Below are 19,781 nucleotides of genomic sequence, written 5' to 3'. Positions count from 1 at the left end.
GGCCAAAGTATTGGAGCCTCAGCTTCAGGAGCTGTCCTTCCAGTGAGCCCTCAGGGCTGATTTCCTTCAGAATGCATAGGTTTGATCTTCTTGCAGTCCATGGGACTCTCAAGGGTCTCCTCCAGCACCAGAATTCAAAAGCATCAATTCTTCGGCGATCAGCCTTCTTTATGGTCCAGCTCTCACTTCCATACATCACTACTGGGAAAGCCATAGCTTTAACTATACGGACCTTTGTCAGCAAGGTGATGTCTCTGCTTTTTAAGATGCTGTCTAGGTTTGTCATTGCTTTTCTCCCAAGAAGCAGGAGTCTTTTCATTTTTTGTGACTGCTGTCACCATCTGCAGTGATCATGGAGCCCAAGAAAGTAAAATCTCTCACTGCCTCCATTTCTTCCCCTTCTATTTGCCAGGAGGTGATGGGACTAGTGGGCCATGAACAGGCATATATACAGTGGTACCTTGGGTTAAGAACTTAATTCGTTCCAGAGGTCCATTCCTTACCTGAAACAGTTCTTAACCTGAGGTACCACTTTAGCTAATGGGGCCTTCTGCTGCTGCCACACAATTTCTGTTCTCATCCTGAAGCAAAGTTATTAACCCGAGGTACTATTTCTGGGTTAGCGGAGTCTGTAACCTGAAGCGTCTGTAGCCTGAAGCATTTGTAACCCGAGGTACCAATATATATATATTCCATTTAATAATATACATTCACATCATTATTATCCAGTTTACCTCACTGGCTCTTTAGAGCCTATCAACTTCCTTCCCTCCCGCCTCAGGGCTTTCAAAATTAACCTTTGTATCATTGCATTTGGTACGTTTTCCAATTCTAATTACACTCATTACAAAATAACTCAAAATTTCAATAAATATAGAAAGGTAGAAAATTTCTCATTACAAGTCTTCAGACAACCCTGCTAGTTATGTTAATTGCTTACAATAATCTTTCAGATATCGTATAAATTTACTCCAGTCTTTTTGGTAAGCTTGATCACGTTGGTTTCTGATTTTTCCGGTCAGCTTCGCCAATTTCGCAAAGTTCATCATCTTCATCTGCCACTCTTATTTCGTTGGTACTTCTTGTTGTTTCCATTTTGGGGCTAAAAAAATTCTTGCCGCAGTCGTTGCATACATAAGCAGTCTTTTATCTTCCCTTGGTATCTCTTCACCCACTATGCTCAATAAAAAGGCTTCCGGTTTTTCAACAAAAGTATTTTTAAAACATTTTCTTTAACTCATTATGGTCTATAATGAGTTAAAGAAAATGTTTAGATTATTTATTAACCGCCATTTCATTAAAAGATTCCAGGCAGTGTGCAAAAGTGAGAATATAATTAATTCTCAGATTTAATAAATAAAATAAAATATAAATGCAATTTAAAACCAGCAAGTAAGTATTGGAACAAAATTTTAAAAAATAAGAAAAAATGAAAACAGAACAGAGCACAGTTCCAAAAATAGGTACAAGTAGGAACGGCAACAAACTGCCACAGTGTGAAGTGCTTCTGCTCAAGGTTTATTCCCCCAGCCTAAGTTTTCTGCAATAATCCTTCTTTCCTGCAATAGACTCTAGTATTATGTGATCAGTGAGCATGCTCAGTCCTTATTGGACTATATCCGGGTTCCTCCTCCTTTAGTCGGAAGGTTTCCTATTCTTCCCCACCTGCCTCTTCTACATGGATGGTGCTATATGTTGTGTTAAAAGCGGGGAAATAAAGGACGTTGATAAAATTGAATTTCAAGGAAGAAACATTAACGCTGAGTGCCTCTTTGCCTGCTCTGCATTCACTTCTAAGTTAGGCAAGTGCATCTCTTACCCGGAGGGCTCATCTGACAGAAAGCAACGCTTGTTTTTCTCCTTTTAAGCCAGTCTTAGTTGCTTACAGGTTCTTTGGGAAATGGAGAAGAGGAAAATGAAACAAAAATATAAATAGGCCAGTGGCTCTAGTTCAAATGATTTTGTTTTCCATGTGTTTTGGGGAAGTTGAAATTTTTGCTGATTATGTTTACCAGGTTAAATACTTTAAAATGGAAAGTGTAATGCTGGTGGTCAACAAAAGAGGTTTAAATACTGTCTCAAGGCAAATTTTAAAAAATGTAGTATAAACACCGACAACTGGGAAACACTGGCCTGCGAGGGCTCCAGTTGGAGAACGGCCTTTGACAAAGGTGTCATGGATTTTGAAGACGCTCAAACTCAGGACGAAAGGGAGAAACGTGCTAAGAGGAAGGCACGCTTGGCAAACCCTCACCGTGATCAACTCCCACCAATGTCCCCACTGTGGAAGGACGTGTGGATCCAGAATTGGCCTCCACAGTCACTTACGGACTCATTGTTAAAACCGTGTTTATGGAAGACAATCTTACTCTGCAGGGCCTGTAAGACAGAGTTGTTCCGCCTGGCTTTTGCCTTGGAATTACAGTGGTGCCCCACAAGACGAATGCCTCGCAAGACGGAAAACCCACTAGACGAAAAGGTTTTCCGTTTTGGAGGTGCTTCGCAAAACGAATTTCCTATGGGCTTGCTTCGCAAGACGAAAATGTCTTGCGAGTTCCTGCGGGGTTTTTTTCCTCCCTCCCTTTTCCCAAGCCGCTAAGCCGCTTATCAGCTGATCCGCTAAGCCGCTAAGCTGCTTATCAGCTGATCCGCTAAGCCCGCTAAGCCGCTAATAGCGCTAAGCTGCTAAGCCGCTAAGCCGCTAATGGGGAGGAAGAGACTCGCGGAACAGATTCTTTTCGTCTTGCGAGGCACCACTGTAACTCGATCCCCTTCCCCTCTTTCCTTTCTCCTTTTGTGATGGAACTCCTACTTGGGGACTTCCCTGGCTTTTTTCTGGCCCACGTAGGACCAGTCTGGATAGTTAGCCTTGGTGAAGACTTGACGTTTTCATCCATTTCAGGAGTTTCTCCTGAAAGGAGGTTGCATTTTAATGTTGCATTTTAATCTTGTTTTTTAAGTTGTATTTCAATCAATTGTTTTATATCTGGTGTTAGCCGCCCTGAGCCCGGTCTTGGCTGGCGAGGGCGGGGTACAAATAAAATTTATTATTATTATTATTATTATTATTATTATTATTATTATTATTACTCGGCTACGAGTGATCACCAAAGAAAGAAGAAGAAATACGTATACCAAGAATGCCAGCAGTTAGTTTAGATCATCTTGCATGGGATAGAGAAGTCTTCTGGGAAAATACTTGGATAACTGGACGACGTTAACTAATGCACTATCTTTAGTGCAAAGTTGAGCCAGCTCAGATCTTGGGGTGCCCCTATAACTACAGCAGGCCCACTCCTGCAAATAGCTGGTTCATGCAGGTCATCCACATAATAGGTAGCATGGTAACACAGCTGGATGGCCATCTGTCTTGTGTGATCTAGTTGAGATTCCTGCTTTGCAGGGGGTTGCACTAGATGACCCCTGGGGTCCCTTCCAACTCAATAATTCTGTGACACATAGACACCTTTGACAACAACAACAACAACAACAACAACAACAACAACAACAATAATAATAATTTATTATTTATACCCCACCCATCTGGCTGGGCCTCCCCAGCCACCCTGGGCGGCTTCCATAAAAGCCAAAAATACAGTAAAATATCACACGTTAAAAACTTCCCTGAACAGGGCTGCCTTAAGATGTCTTCTGGATGTCAGGTAGTTGTTTATCGCTTTGACATCTGCTGGAAGGGCGTTCCACAGGGTGGGCGCCACTACCGAAAAGGCCCTCTGCCTGGTTCCCTGTAGCTTTGCTTCTCGCAATGAGGGAACCGCCAGAAGGCCCTCGGCGCTGGACCTCAGCGTCCGGGCAGAATGCTGGGGGTGGAGACGATCCTTCAGGTCTACTGGACCGAGGCCGTTTAAAGGTCAGCACCAACACTTTGAATTGTGCTCGGAAACATACTGGGAGCCAATGTAGGTCTTTCAAGACCGGTGTTATATGGTCTCGGTGGCCGCTCCCAGTCACCAGTCTAGCTCCCGCATTCTGGATTAGTTGTAGTTTCTGAGTCACCTTCAAAGGTAGCCCCATGTAGAGTGCATTGCAGTAGTCCAAGACAATGCACTATTAACAGGATGGCAAGGCTCAGGTCAGTTTTAGCTCATTACAGATGCGTCTGCTGCGCAGTGGGAATATAACCAGTCAGTGCTGGCCCCCTGAAAAGTGATGTGCCAACGTTCGTATTGCTTTCATTGAGGGCGGGAGGGAGAGGGGAAACAGCACACTGTGTATTTGCAGCCACTGCTACTTAGCAAGTAATGCAGGGCAGCGAGAAAATGTTCAGCCTTGAATCACCCATAATGACCGTCATCTTCTCTGATGCCGGAAAACGGGTTGATCTTTGTTTCAAGCTTGTATTATGACAAGCAAAAATGCTGGTTTGCGCAGACAAAGCAGGCTGCTTGAGTGATGGCCTTTCCCCCCAGTTAATATCATGAACCGACTACATGTTGTATTGTGGGACGCGGGTGGCGCTGTGGGTTAAACCACAGAGCCTAGGACTTGCCGATCAGAAGGTCGGCGGTTCGAATCCCCACGATGGGGTGAGCTCCCGTTGCTCGGTCCCTGCTCCTGCCAACTTAGCAGTTCAAAAGCACGTCAAAGGGCAAGTAGATAAATAGGTACCGCTCTGGCGGGAAGGTAAATGGTGTTTCTGTGTGCTGCTCTGGTTCGCCAGAAGCGGCTTAGTCATGCTGGCCACATGACCCGGAAGCTGTACACCGGCTCCCTTGGCCAGTAAAGCGAGATGAGCGCCGCAACCCCGGAGTTGGCCACGACTGGACCTAATGGTCAGGGGTCCCTTTACGTTTACATTTTGTATTGGTATGATGTATTCCTTCTCTGCTCTCGGGCTGCTTTTCCTAGCCTCCTATTCAACACCCTCTTGATTCTGATCACTAAATTAAACAAATCCTCTGGTTTTGCTTCTGGGCATACCTTCTGCACAAACATATATTGGCTTCATTCACTTTCACTGGCATGGCTTCCCCAAGAATACCAGGACCTGTAGTTTAATGAAGTACAATGGGTTTTCTCATGGAGATCCCCAACCCCATTCCACACCACCAGTTTCTGGGATTTCCTGTAGGACAGGCTTCCTCAACCTCGGCCCTCCAGATGTTTTTGGCCCACAACTCCCGTGATCCCTAGCTAGCAGGACCAGTGGTCAGGGATGATGGGAATTGTAGTCTCAAAACATCTGGAAGGCCGAGGTTGAGAAAGCATGCTGCAGGAGAAGTTCAAAGACTGTGGTGTCTTGTTTATGCTCTGGTACCATGTATCAGCCAGAGAACAAGGGCTGCCAGTTTGTCTGTATTTGTGTGGGTTTTGCTTTATTGCAGTCTAATGTAAGCTAAGCCACCTTGAGGAGACCAGGGTTCAAATCCCCACTCAGCCATGAAGTTCACTGGGCAACCTTGGGCCAAGGGTTCTTGCAAGGTTAATATGGGGAGGGGAAACCATGTTAGCAACCTTGGAGGGAGGGTGGAATATCTATCTATCTATCTATCTATCTATCTATCTATCTATCTATCTATCTATCATCTATCTATCTATCTATCTATCTATCATCTATCTATCTATCATCTATCATCTATCATCTATCATCTCTATATCTATATCTATCTATCTATCTATCTATCTATCTATCTATCTATCTATCATCTATCTATCTATCATCATCTCTATCTCTATATCTATCTATCTATCTATCTATCTATCTATCTATCTATCATCTATCTATCATCATCATCTATCTATATCATCTATCTATCATCTATCTATCATCTATCTATCTATCATCATCTATCTATATCTCTATCTATCTCTATCTATCATCTATCTATCTATCATCTATCTATCTCTCTATCTATCATCTATCTATCTATCATCATCTATCTATATCTCTATCTATCTATCTATCTATCTATCTATCTATCTATCTATCATCTATCTATCTATCATCTATCTATATCTATCATCTATCTATCTATCATCTATCTATCTATCTATCATCTATCTATCTATCTATCTATCTATCTATCATCTATCTATCTATCTATCTATCTATCTATCTATCTATCTATCATCTATCTATCTATCTATCTATCTATCTATCTATCTATCATCTATCATCTGTCTATCCATCATCTATCTATCCATCTATCTTGCAAAAGAACAAATATACTGTGTGTGAGTGTGTGGGAGCTGCCTTAGATCAGGCATAGGCAAACTCGGCCCTCGAGATGTTTTGAGACTACAATTCCCATCATCCCTGACCACTGGTCCTGTTAGCTAGGGATGATGGGATTTGTAGTCCCATAACATCTTGAGGGCCGAGTTTGCCTATGCCTGCCTTAGATGGTAGTTTTTTTTTTGGGGGGGGGCATTCAAATAAAACATTACTTTGATTTTTACATCCAGAGATTCATGAATCTTAGGATGGTGGCAAACATCTGCCATCAAATAGGCGTTTTGATGTGGTCCCACGAAAGCCTGTCAAGTTTCCCCTTGTGAAAGCCACACAAAAAATATGCAATTGGAACAAGCGAGTGCAACAGGTCCTATTTGTCACCAGCTGGAGGTTGTGGCAGGGTTCATAAGTCCTGTCTCTTCAGCAATTGAGTCACTGACTTATTTTGGTTCTGGTGCACAGAGGCATTGAGGACCTGTCTCTCTAGCAAGAAGAGGGGATTTAGCTTTTTTGGTTTCCCATTGTTTCTGAAGTCTCATGATTCTCTGCCCCCAAATTATATTGTGACTAAGATTCTATTCTTCTGCTTCCCATCACCAGGTGTGTAGTTTTTATTTTATTTTTTCGGGGGGGGGGGGGGTTGGTTCGCAGGAGGAAGTAATCCTAATCTAGCTGTGTCCGATTGTTACTTATAAATTCATGACAATAGTGTTTTGATTGCCAAGAGTTTTTGAAGATAATGGAGGATTAGGGGGATTTTTCTGGTTTGATTGATTTATGGGTGTGCAGTACAGTAGACTCTCAATTTACGTGGGGATTACGTTCCAGGCATCACGCCTAAAGCCAAAATCGTTTATGGTCAAAGGACACTGGGTTCAATGGTAGGTGGGATTGCCAAAGCCATTTTTCCTGCTCCTTTTTTATTTTTTATTCGAATTGAATGCACACAAGTTAAATGCACGTAACTTGCAGGCTTGCTGTCTTCATTCTGCTGGGCAATCAGCCAGACATAGCCAGTGAGAATTATTCCTTCATACGTTGGACTTGTTAAATGCTGGTGCTAGGAATCAAGGGATCTGGGCCCTGTGTTTCTATCCGCTTTGAATAATTAGGAAGTCAACGTTTCCCCTTCCCAAAACTTTACTGAAAGAATAATTATATGATGATTTTTACGCGGTCCAAAATCGAAGGTTATAGTAGACTGACCGTCAAATCCATCTACCTTCTGTGATTTGCACCCGTAGTAGCAGGGGGGCTGGGGTGTAACCAGAAGCCCCAACAGCCTTTTTTAAAAGCAGTTTTGGAAGGTAGGATTTTAAAAGCAGTAATTGGGGCGGACCTTTTTCGGTAAGCCTCAATTAATGTCGAGGCAGGACTTCTATCATGGGTCAGCATTGCCAGATTATCAATCTGAGAGCCACACATTTTTAAAATGCTTGATTTTTTTGGCTCAGTGCTCTTCCATATGGCTGAGAGGTGTAGATTGCAACCTTGCCCTCCTTCTCTGCCTCTCAATCTCCCTCGTCCCATTCTCCTGCTTCTACTTCTTGACTTCTCTCTGCCACAGTCTCTCCCAACTCACTAAACCCTGTTACCACTTCAGTATGCAACACCTTCTCTTCCCAGTCTTCTCCGTCTTCTCCATCTGACTACCCATTGTTGTGCCTGTAGGACCCTGGCAGAGACACATGCCCGTCTGGCATATTCCCTCCCTCCTGGTCGATCTTTTGGGAGCTTCATAAGCTTTCTTCTGCCTGAACATCACAGCGACTGATGCCAACCGACACCAGCACACTTAGAGATCCACAGAGTTTCCGTACCTTGCGTGACACACCTCAGCAACTCAGCATTTTGGCTAATCTACTTTATTTACATATAATCACACACGGAGCCCTGCAACATGGCTCCCTCTCTCTCTAGCATCCAGTAAAAAGAAAAAGAACAACGGACAATAGTCCCACTTCACGGAACACAGTAACACAAACATCCTGTCTCCATCACTTCCCACTCTGTGGAGTCAAAACATACACCGTCATGTGAAAGACAAAAATGCCATGACTACAATCAAAGATCAGGAATTCTAACAGTGCCATCACCACCACGGGTTCTGTGCCTTCTTCCCTTGGTGTTTCCCCAGCTGTTCCTTCCACCATTCCTCTGTGTCCAACCAGTCCATGGCCACATGAGACCTCTGGATTGACCAGAACTTGTATGAATAGCAGTAGCTTTGCCTTCTGTCTTTGGCTGCCTGGTCAATAAAGCAGTACTTTCTGCCTGCTACACTTCAGTTCCCAAATGCCCTCTCCAGCTCTTGCAAATTGCCTTGGTGCAATGCATTCTATGTGGGGCTACCTTTGAAGGTGACCCGGAAACTACAACTAATCCAGAATGCAGCAGCTAGACTGGTGACTGGGAGTGGCCGCCGAGATCACATAACACCAGTCTTGAAAGACCTACATTGGGTCCCAGTACGTTTCCGAGCACAATTCAAAGTGTTGGTGCTGACCTTTAAAGCCCTAAATGGCCTCGGTCCAGTATACCGGAAGGAGTGTCTCCACCCCCATCGTTCTGCCTGGACGCTGATGTCCAGCACTGAGGGCCTTCTGGCAGTCCCTCACTGCGAGAAGCCAAGTTACAGGGAACCAGGCAGAGGGCCTTCTTGGTAGTGGCACCCGCCCTGTGGAACGCCCTCCCACCAGATGTGAAAGAGAAGAACTACCAGACTTTTAGAAGACATCTGAAGGCAGCCCTCTTTAGGGAAGCTTTTAATGTTTAACAGACCACTGTATTTTAATACTTTGTTTGAAGCAGCCCGAGTGGCTGGGGAAACCCAGCCAGATGAGCGGGGTATAAATAATAATAAATTCTATTCTATTCTTGGTGACCCTAGGCTGGAGGAGAACACACTCCCTGGCTTGAGATGTGAGTATGGCTGTTGAGGGCTCCAGTGTGGTCCTTAGAGATGGCCATGGTGCTGAGCACCTCACACATGGTCCCCTTGGTGCTGAGAGCACCTTCTCTCTCCCTCTCTCCTAATGTTTTGCTGGTGTGTATCCAGACACCTGTACTGCCGTGAACATGCCATGTCTGCTGTACATGTCTGCCATTGTACTGAATGAGTGCCAACAGGGAATGCCCAGTACAGGAAACAAATCTGAACTGGCATAGTCTTGAAGATTGTTGAAGTGCTGTGTTGACCGTGTTACAAGAGGAGGGGTGGAAATTAAAATATGAGCAAGATTGGACTTGGGGTGGACGGGGAATGAGCCCTAATGCAGACTTACAGAAGGAGCGGAAGGGTTGGAGGAGGTCAGAAGCTGCCCCTTTGGACTTGAAGCATTAATTGTTTGAGAAATTGGTTCATCCTTGCGTTAATGACCTTGGCAACTCTTTAAAGCCACTTTAAAGTCAATCTCCTCCTACGCAGCCAGTCAGGAGTGGAACTCTGCAGCAGGTAATATTAATAACAGCAACAATAATAATCATATTTTGCAGCTTTCTAAAGCACTTTTCACAGAGACAACTTCCCTTCCTGCCCACCCTCAAGCAACAATTGAGCTGCCAAGAGCAGAAGGTGACAGATTAGTCTTTTCAGTTGCCCATGTTGGAGCACTTAGTTTAATGCAAAAAAACCCCACCACCCTCTTGCATGGCATCAGCATGGGATGAATGTGACTGCAGACTGGTGCTGTTCTTCACATGGCAATGAGCCAGGTCTGACTCGCTGCTTTTTATGTCACAGAATGGCTTAGAGAGATTGATGCAGTTGCCCTGGGGCCACCACAAAAGGAGATTATTATGCACCTTTTCTGAAAAAAAAATCTTTTAAGAATGCAGTCTAGATCTTTGCTAAAACTCATTCCCTGATGTTTTATTCCACCCTATCTCCGAGGATTTCTAGGCTGAATGCTTGGAATTATCCTATTTTATCCTCACAACAATTCTGTGAACTTTGGGGCTGAGTAAGGATTTGAAAATGGGACTCAGGTGGAGCTGTGGGTTAAACCACAGAGCCTAGGACTTGCCAATCAGAAGGTCGGCGGTTCGAATCCCTGCGACGGGGTGAGCTCCTGTTGCTCGGTCCCTGCTCCTGCCAACCTAGCAGTTCGAAAGCACGTCAAAATACAATTAGATAAATAGGTACCGCTCCAGTGGGAAGGTAAACAGCGTTTCCGTGCACTGCTCTGGTTCACCAGAAGCGGCTTAGTCCTGCTGGCCACATGACCCGGAAGCTGTACGCCGGCTCCCTCGGCCAATAAAGCGAGATGAGCACCGCAACCCGAGTTGTTCACGACTGGACCTAATGGTCAGGGGTCCCTTTACCTTTACCTTTAAGGATTTGAACCTGGGTGCTTCCACTTTTTCCTGCTGGACGACGCTGGCTTTCCCTCAGAACTTGAAACTGCTGAGGTTGCTTGTTAATAACAAGGAACTCATATCAGTAGAGAGAGAGAGACAACTGTCAATATACTTGCCTCTTTCCTCCTTCACTCCTGTCACTTCCAAATAGCCTTATCAGGATACTTCATGGTACTGCGCACCAAAATTGAAGGCTTAACTTCCTATTGTATGTGAGATTTGCGAAGGTTCATTGAACAGCCATGGATGTAGTGACAAAAGGGTTGGCCAAGTGATTGAGAAAGGAAGGCAGGGAAACTAGAATCTTGTCATGCTTCTGTTTTTTTTTCTCTGTGTATTCCTTAACCCTTTCATGCACTCCTTTTGAATACATGATTCTGGCAACCATAATTGCAAACTGCATCGTTCTGGCCCTGGAACAGCATCTTCCTGAAGACGACAAGACACCTATGTCTCGGAGATTAGTAAGTTGACTTTGGGGGTGAGGGTGGGGGGTTGGTTCTTATGGATTCTCTTGGATGTAGATTCAAGTAAGTTTCACCATTGTAAACCTTCAGTCTCAAGAGTGACGGGTATCTTGAGTGCCAAAGGAAACTCTGATACCCAACAGGAAAACCTAATAGGATGTACCTCAGGGCTTCAGTGTTATAATGGTTCAGAAATAGCTCCTCAGACTTTCAACAAGGGCTGGGACTGGTGTTTCTATAGATCAAGGACATTTGTTATTTCCAGGTCCAGTCTCTCCATTGAATGGACGGAACATTAGCCCAGGGCACCTATTCAACAAAAAGCACTCTTATTATATTATATTATTTATTTATTTATTTATTTATTTATTTATTTGCTTAATTTAGCAGATACCCAGTAACTGCCATTCTCTGGGTGACATGCAAACTTGATAGACAGTTGTTATCCCAGCTGCAATTTAGTCCAGGGCTAACTTGCCACTTTGTTGGTTATGAGGCACCGGGAAATGGTAGCACATGTGCAAAACTTCTGGGTCACTAGAACAGTGTTTCATTTATTTAAATACCCTGGGAGCTTTGAGGGTGCAAGGAGTTGAAGAATGTGGAGGTGAGTAGCGTTGCTTTTGAATTACACCTCAACTTTCAAAGAAATTTGAAATTTGAGGTGAGTTTGAAGGTTTATACTCAGGTAAAGTATTTAGAGTGAATCTAACAATAAATTAGAAAAAAATTGTTGTCAGAATGAGAAGACAGGCAAGGGAGTTCCATATATTCCTAGAAGCATAGAAAGAACTAAATAATAATAATAATAAGATTGGGTTCCGGGGTATAAAATAATACTGCAGGTGGTCAGCTGAAGCATGCCATGTTTCAAAATCTATTAATATGCATGCATAGATGCCATCAGAGTAGCACAGGAGCTTGTGAAATAAAGTTTCACTTCTGGTTCCCAGGCTGCAGGGGTACCAACTTGAATAAAATATTGGAGAGGGGCAGGGGAAGTAAGCCTCACCCCACATAATACATCACAAGATGTGGCACACACACGCACCATTTGAATGACAATGCCCATCAACTTTGGGTGCCCTGGCCCCTTCTAATATTTTATTGGGGAGTCTGAAGGGACCTTAGTCCCTAGGAGTTGGCTCCAATGCCAGACTGGTAGTACCAACTGCATGTTTAAGGGAAACATAAGTCCACAGGTCAGTGGGATCTTCTCACATGTCAATATTCATGCCTTTATAATGAAAGAGTCATGAACCCTGAGCTGTTGGTTGAACATCTCTTCCTGGAAGAACATATTGCATGTACGTAGATAACCAGTTCACTGAGAACTGACCCGTAGGTGACTTAGAAAGAACTATTCCCATATTTGAGTTTGACTGCTTGCCTGGTTTTTCTCTTGTTTAGAGTTTCCACTTAAAAGAGTTCTTTTCAAGCAGCTTTAGGGGTCATTAGCAGTGACAGCAGCAACAGCTGGAATTGGAGGGTTGCTAAGGAACAAACTCCTCCAGTTCACTAGCCCCCTCTCTTTTTGAACTAGGCCCAGACCCCCTCAGAAGTTAGACCTAGTTAAAAAGAGGTGTGGTGAACCTCCATTGCCTAGTCCCACTTTTCCAAAATTATTGTCTTTGGGGAGACAGGGCAGGCTACTGGGAGAGCTTCCATTTTGGGGGAAAATGAGTCAGGCTTAATGCTTGAAACATTTGGTCCTACACATTTGGAGTGCAGTTCTCTGGACCTGGAATGTGGACTCTTCTCCAAGGAAAGCCCTGCAAAATCAGTGGGGCTAGTTAGATTTGATTTAACGGGACAGCAAACATTGTCTGGATTAAGTCCCTGAGATTGTGAAGTAAGCATTGAGCAGTAAGATGTATTAAGCTCAGTGGGGCTTGTTTCTGAGTAAGCCTACCGAGGGTCTGGCATCAAGAAGCAACCAGATATTTTCCAACATATAGGCAGGGTATAATACCTGTCGATTCCCTTCTCTGACCTGCTAATTTGTTCCCTTCCTGTAGGAGAAGACAGAACCTTATTTCATTGGGATCTTTTGCTTTGAAGCTGGCATTAAAATAGTCGCTTTGGGGTTCGTTTTCCACAAGGGCTCCTACTTACGGAACGGATGGAATGTCATGGATTTCATTGTGGTCCTGAGCGGGTAAGTTCTTCTCTACGTTCCTGGAGGCTGTGTGATGGTGGATGGGATAGAGTCTTGTGACATATATTTTGAACTTGTAGGGTAGAGGGCAGCTCTTCTGCTTCCTCCCCCTGGAAACAGGAAGAAAATGTCCTCTACTATCAATCTGGTACAGTTCTCATTCTCTAGTGAAAGCTGCTGCTCAGCTCTGAAGGTGGCAATCTGAATTCAGCCAATGGATTTTGCTTGGGATCATGTCAGGGTGTGTGTGAAAGCAGCATCTTAAAGCAAAAGCAGCTCCAGGTGGTGAACATCTGGAATAGGGAAGGGAGGAGATGTGTTTCATGTTTTCTCTGCCCACCATTCTTCTGTGCCAGTGTGTTGTAGTGGCTAGAGGGTCCGACCAGGACCTGAGAGGCCAGGGTTCGAATCCCCACTCAGCTATGAAACTCACTGGGGGACCTCGGATCAGTCACTGCCTCTCAACCTAACCTACCTCACAGGGTTGTTGTGGGGGTTAAGTGAGGAGTGGGAGAACCAGGCACACCAATTTCAGCTACTCGAGAAGGAAAGGTGGGATATAGATGAAATAGAATCATAGAATCCTAGAGTTGGAAGAGACCACAAGGGCCATCGAGTCCAACCCCCTGCCAAGCAGGAAACACCATCAGAGCACTCCTGACATATGGTTGTCAAGCCTCTGCTTAAAGACCTCCAAAGAAGGAGACTCCACCACACTCCTTGGCAGCAAATTCCACTGTCGAACAGCTCTTACTGTCAGGAAGTTCTTCCTAATGTTTAGGTGGAATCTTCTTTCTTGTAGTTTGGATCCATTGCTCCGTGTCCGCTTCTCTGGAGCGGCAGAAAACAACCTTTCTCCCTCCTCTATGTGACATCCTTTTATATATTTGAACATGGCTATCATATCACCCCTTAACCTCCTCTTCTCCAGGCTAAACATGCCCAGCTCCCTTAGCCGTTCCTCATAAGGCATCGTTTCCAGGCCTTTGGCCATTTTGGTTGCCCTCCTCTGGACACGTTCCAGTTTGTCAGTGTCCTTCTTGAACTGTGGTGCCCAGTTCAAGGTAAATAAATATGGTAAAATAATAATAATAAATAAATCAACCCTCAAGCCAACTAACCACCACAGGGTTCCACAATATGAGGTCCCTTCCCTTCCCTGCTTCTCAGCTTCAAAAATGCCCCCTTCCCCAGCTGTTTTTATTTCAAGAAAAACAAAGGGGTTCTGTTTGTGCATTCTCATGCCTTCGTTCGAAAGCTCATGGTTGTGAAATTGAGAGCTGCTATTAGTCACAATAGACAATACTGGGGTAGAAGGACCAATGTTCTGACTCATCGTACGGCTGCATTATGTTTTGACATGTTCATCATATATCGATGGCTTCTAACTGTATTGTGCGTATGAGTATGTTTGTGTGTGTGTATATTCTTCTACTACTGATGGCAGTTCTCTCCGCTCCCCTTTTCCTCACCTGTCTGCCTGGCTGCATCTGGAGGAGGAGATGCTTTGTCCTTTGCTTCAGTATGCGAGTATTGTTGGTCCCTCTAGCTTCAGTACCTTCAGAAAACAACAGGATGTTGCTATGGAGATACTGCCCATGATAGGTCAGCCAAGGTAACCAAGCCGTGCTCCTCCAGCCCCCTAACTTCGAATTACGGAAAGTGACTGAAGCAGCAGGCAATTAACTGTGTTGAAAGGGAAAGGGAGTGGGTGAATCCCACCACCAGTATAGACAGTCCTAGTTCCAGGGCATGGCTCTGAAGGCACACGAAGACACCACTTTACTGAAGCTAAGCAGGTCTGAGTGTGATCAGAGTCTGGAAGGGCGTCTACCCAGGAACCATATGAACAGCATCTTGGGTCCCGTTGTACAAGAAAGGGGGAATAGAAATGTAAGAATATCATAACAAAGAAATTGCAATTTAGAGGGATGACTCATATTACAATGCAATACTTTTGCTTGCTTTAACTTTCACTTTGGTAGGGAAGGAACTAAGCTGAATTTTACCAAGCTTATGTAATTGCATTAAGAGGTGCCTATCTAGTTTGATTGTGGTGAAATAATGCTCAATATTGAGGATGCATTCAGGGCCAGATGGCAGCTTTTCTGTATTAGAGAGTCTGTGCTGTGTTGTTTATTAGTTGCTGTCAAACTTTCCGAACTCAGCACCCACCCACCCACGTCCGTCTTTTCAGCACACAAAATTCTAATACAGTTGCATGCCTGCAGCCAAGGACATCTGAATCTATTGAGAATTGCCTTCCTGAGCTGTGACAGAATCAGAGTCTCATGGTCAAGATGCAACCTGTCACCAGTCAGGTGTCGCCCAGAAGGAAATAGCAGAGACTAAAGGTCAGAGTCTTGAAGCAGCTGCTACTGCTGTGGAGGAACAGATGAGCTAGAGGCAAGCAAGTAATCTTGATTCCAGTGCTACTAGAGAGGAAAGAGTTGGAAGCTAGAAGGCTGGTTGCTCAGAGCAAATGGTAGGAATTGTAAATGTCAGAGGAAGCAGCACTGGCTTCTTGGCCACTTGAGGAGGGGGACTTGCAGAGCTCCCTCTGCACAGCACGGTGCTCTCAGCAACTCCTTCTGCAGAGATGCTATGCTGTGTTGTTGGTGCCAACGTGCTGTCTGCTGGAGGTCCTGTTTTGAGATGTCTGGCACTCCATGCCCTGATGTATGCATCTGCATCTGTGGGTTGGGTCACTAATCCAACACTTGTATTATGAAAGATGTGTGTTCCTAGCACTGGGAAATTGGTACGGTTGATTCAGATGGTTTACTGCTTGCCTTGTTGCCGTCAGTCTTCCTGCCTGCAGAGCTGGTCTCAGGGCAGTGTTGAAGACTCAGATTGTTGGTTCTGGGGGACCTCAACATTCATACCGAGGTGACTGGCTCTGGACTTCATGGCTGCCATGATGACCAAGAGACTGTCTCAACAGGTCATTGGCCCAACGCATATGGCAGGTCACACTCTGAACCTTGTTTTCTCAACTGGGCAGGAAGAGGGTGATCTGAAAGTAGGGGTTGTTGACATCAGTCCCTTGTAATGAACAGATCACTTTCTGTTGAGATCTAGGCTTTCCCCTCTGAAGAGACATGGGACCGATTAGGATGCTCTGCCCGTGGAGGCTGATGGGTTTCCAGTCAACTCTGGGGGATTTTCTGGCTGCTATGACTGGCACTCCTATTAAAGCCCTGGCTGACCTCTGGAACATCTGAATGGCCTGATCCACTGATATGATCACTCCTGAGTGCCCTCTGCTGCTTTGTGGCACCTGCTTGGCTCCTTGGTGTACTCCAGAGGTTAAGGCAATGAGACAAGCTAGAACAGCTGTTTTGGGACTACAATCCCCATAATCCCTGACCACTGGTCCTGTTAGCTAGGGGTGATGGGAGTTGTAGTCGAAAAACAGCTGGAGGGCCAAGTTTGGCCATCACTGAGCTAGAAGATAGCTTGAACACAGGTGGGGGAAAACACCAGTCAAATGCATCAAACACTGGTGAGAGCTCATCATCAAGCCTACCTCTTGGTGGTGAATGCAGCAAAGAAGGCATACTTTGCTGCCTGCATTGCATCTTCACTATGCCAGCTTGCACAGCTTTTCAGGATAGTAAGGTAAAGGCAAAGAGACCCCTGACCATTATGTCCAGTCGTGGATGACTCTGGGGTTGCAGCGCTCATCTTGCTTTATTGGCTGAGGGAGCCGGCGTACAGCTTTCAGGTCATGTGGCTAGCATGACTAAGCCGCTTCTGGCGAACCAGAGCAGCGCACAGAAATGCCGTTTACCTTCCCGCCGGAGTAGTACCTATTTATCTACTTCCACTTTGATGTGCTTTCGAACTGCTAGGTTGGCAGGAGCAGGGACCGAGCAACGGGAGCTCACCCCGTCATGGGGATTCGAACCGCCGACCTTCTGATCAGCAAGTCTTCGGCTCTATGGTTTAACCCACAGTGCCACCCGCATCCCTTTTTCAAGGTAATACAGGCCCTTATAGAGCCTGGCCCAACAGAGGCAGTAGAACTGATGGTAGCTCACTGTGACTTGTTTGCAAAGCATTTTGAGGATACAGTTTCTCGCATGCACTGGGTGCTTGGATCAGTCTGGGCAAGTGCTTGCGCTCTGGAAGACTTCAAGACATCAAGAGTATGATATTGTGGCAGCATTTGGGCCAAACCTAAGTTTGTACTAGCAGTTGCAATCTGTGCTATTTGCTGCTGCAATGTAGATATCTTAGTGATACCTGTTTTGCTACTGTTTCCTGATCTATAATATTTTTGGCATGCAGGTTAATCTGGCCATGCTTGTTTGTTCCTCTGCTGTTTTTGCACAGCCTGTTTCAGTCCCAGTGCTTTTTCAAAGGAATTTTCACTGGTGGGAAATGAATTCAGAAGGACGCTTTTAACTATGAGAAAAAGCACTTTTAAACATACATAAAAATACAAATTGCATCGTAAAAGCAATACGGGGATAAATGCATCCCATCGTTAAATGTCTTGATAATAACTGACTCCACTGGCTGCCAGCCTGGCGCCCATGGGTGACATGGTTGGTGTCATGGACTGGCTGGGAGGCACCACCCTAGGGAAAGACAGCTCAGAGCCAGGAGAATGGTGGTGGGGGTGGACGATGAGTGGTCAGAGGGAGAAACCAGGGAGGAGGAGGTGTTGGCAGCTGAAGAGGTAATCAGTGTTAGTGAGCAGGAAGAGCCTGTGGCAGAGAGCACTATAATATCAGAGGCAGGAGCAGAGGCTGCAGAGATCAGGCAGGCTGCTGAAGAAGCCAGGGGGTCTTCCCCTCCTGCTGTGACTGGCTCCCCTGCCCAGTCTCCCAGATCACAAAAAAACCAAAGGCAGGCAAGGCAAATAAGTCTTAGGTTGCTTGGGACGGACCTGGGGGTGAGGAAGGAGACTTAGAGAACTGGGGAAAGGGAGGAACCTGCCACATTTGCTGGGAAGAGTCGCTGTGATCACTCTGCCCAAGCTGCTTTAGTTTCTTTGAGTGACGTTAACTTAACTGACACCAGGTGTTTAAAGGCTGACCTGCAGTTGACAGTTGGTGGTTGTGAGGCGTTCTTTAGTGCCTCTGGGTTGAACCACAAGTGCCAGATTCCCAGTTTTCTTTCTTGCTTTTTTCCCAAGTAAACTTCTCTACCATTCTTCTCTCTTTTTGTGCGAGAAAACAACTTGCTCTGACCTTCCAATGTTTTACTCTCCTCCTCCTTGGACTCCCCACCCAAAAAAAAAATCCTGTGAATTCCCGTTTGTGAGAGAGGGAAAGATACACTTGGGCAAAGAGAATGTGAATTGTGTGTGCACACCTGTGGTCTGTATGTGGCAATTGTGTGCTTGTGCAAAAGAGATTGACTGTGACACCTTGTAGACTTTTCCTTTTTTTGTTGTTGGTACTGGGGGTTGTTCCTTGTTGCTATTAGACAGCAAAAGCCTCACTGTGTGTACGTGGGAGAAATCAGCATTACCTTTCTTTAAGCTGCCTTTGTGCATTTCTTTTAGCCCTTGGCATCACATACATACTCCTCACCCCAAATCTCTTCAGCTCTTTGGGTACAGACCTAATCTCACAACTTGAATTGAAACCTAGGGCCTTCCTGTCTCACCATAGAGACAACTTCATTATACACCTTTAGGCGCCAGGCAAAAACAATCATTTTAAACCAGGCCTTTGCTGATCTGATTGACAGCCTATGCCCTTTTAAAATGTGACTCTTTTCTGGTGGGGAGGAGGGGTGCTATTGGGTTGTTGCTTTTATTTTGATTTTATATATTGCGGTTTTTATGCTGATCTTGTTCTGTGAACCGCCTTGAGACCTCCAGGTATAGGGTGGTATATAAATTCAATTAAATTCAAATAATAACAATAATAACAATAACAATAATATATCGTAGACTAAGAAGAAGTAGGAATTAGCAAAAGATTCATTGAATACATGCAGCATATGGGAATCCCCAAAGCAAGTGAAAGCAAGCCAGCTTTCTCATTTCCCCCTTGATGTCCAAAGTCCTCTCTTATTTATTAAGGATTTAACAAGACAGGTTGAGATTCTCCCCAGCACCGCCCTCTATCTACCAACAGGTACAGTGCAATAAGCTGTAAGGAAAATTTCCAGATGGCCTTCCGTCCATTTGCTGTGCCAAGATAGAAAGCTATTCGAGTGGGCAATCAATATCTCATCAGGTTTTCATCCCATTAACACATCCAGTAGCAATGGTTGTTGCGGCGTGTGGCTGTGGTCACCTGACCTCCTGCCACCCGTGTTTCTATAGTGTAACAGGAGGAAGAGTGGTACCTTGCCGCCATCTCATCCCTCCTTCTCAGCCACAGTGCAGGTGGCGAGAGGTCAGGAAAGTGCTGTTTCTCTGCTGCAATCAATCCCTGCATTTATTTCCACAGAGCCCACTCATCTCTCTGATGTTCACAGCTACCGTTACTCCAACAACAGGCCTTCAAATAAGGTCTCATTGTTCTCCACGGGCCTTTTTGACATTTATTTTGCTCCCATCCCCCGCCTCTGTCGTGCTTTGAGCAATGCAATTTGGAGGGGGCAGTGTGGAAAGGTCATTTGAGGACGGGCAGTT

At 45.1% G+C, this 19,781-nt stretch overlaps 1 protein-coding gene across 3 annotated transcripts in view; it reads left to right on the top strand.

The window, feature by feature from the left end:
• CACNA1E (calcium voltage-gated channel subunit alpha1 E) overlaps positions 1-19,781 on the top strand; it is a 505,628-nt gene that overhangs the window by 188,744 nt on the left and 297,103 nt on the right. For all 3 annotated transcript variants that reach the window (XM_081914516.1, XM_081914515.1, XM_081914517.1), the window contains exons 4-5: positions 10,914-11,019; positions 13,041-13,180. In XM_081914516.1, the coding sequence (XP_081770642.1) occupies positions 10,914-11,019; positions 13,041-13,180 (246 nt within the window). The remainder of the gene's footprint in view (positions 1-10,913; positions 11,020-13,040; positions 13,181-19,781) is intronic.

The sequence above is a fragment of the Podarcis melisellensis genome (assembly GCF_964234715.1).
Source record: "Podarcis melisellensis genome assembly, chromosome: 6".
In the NCBI taxonomy this organism is placed as follows: Eukaryota; Metazoa; Chordata; class Lepidosauria; order Squamata; family Lacertidae; genus Podarcis; species Podarcis melisellensis.
The sequence above is the reverse complement of the archived record's forward strand: the minus strand, read 5'-3'. Positions and strand labels throughout refer to the sequence as shown.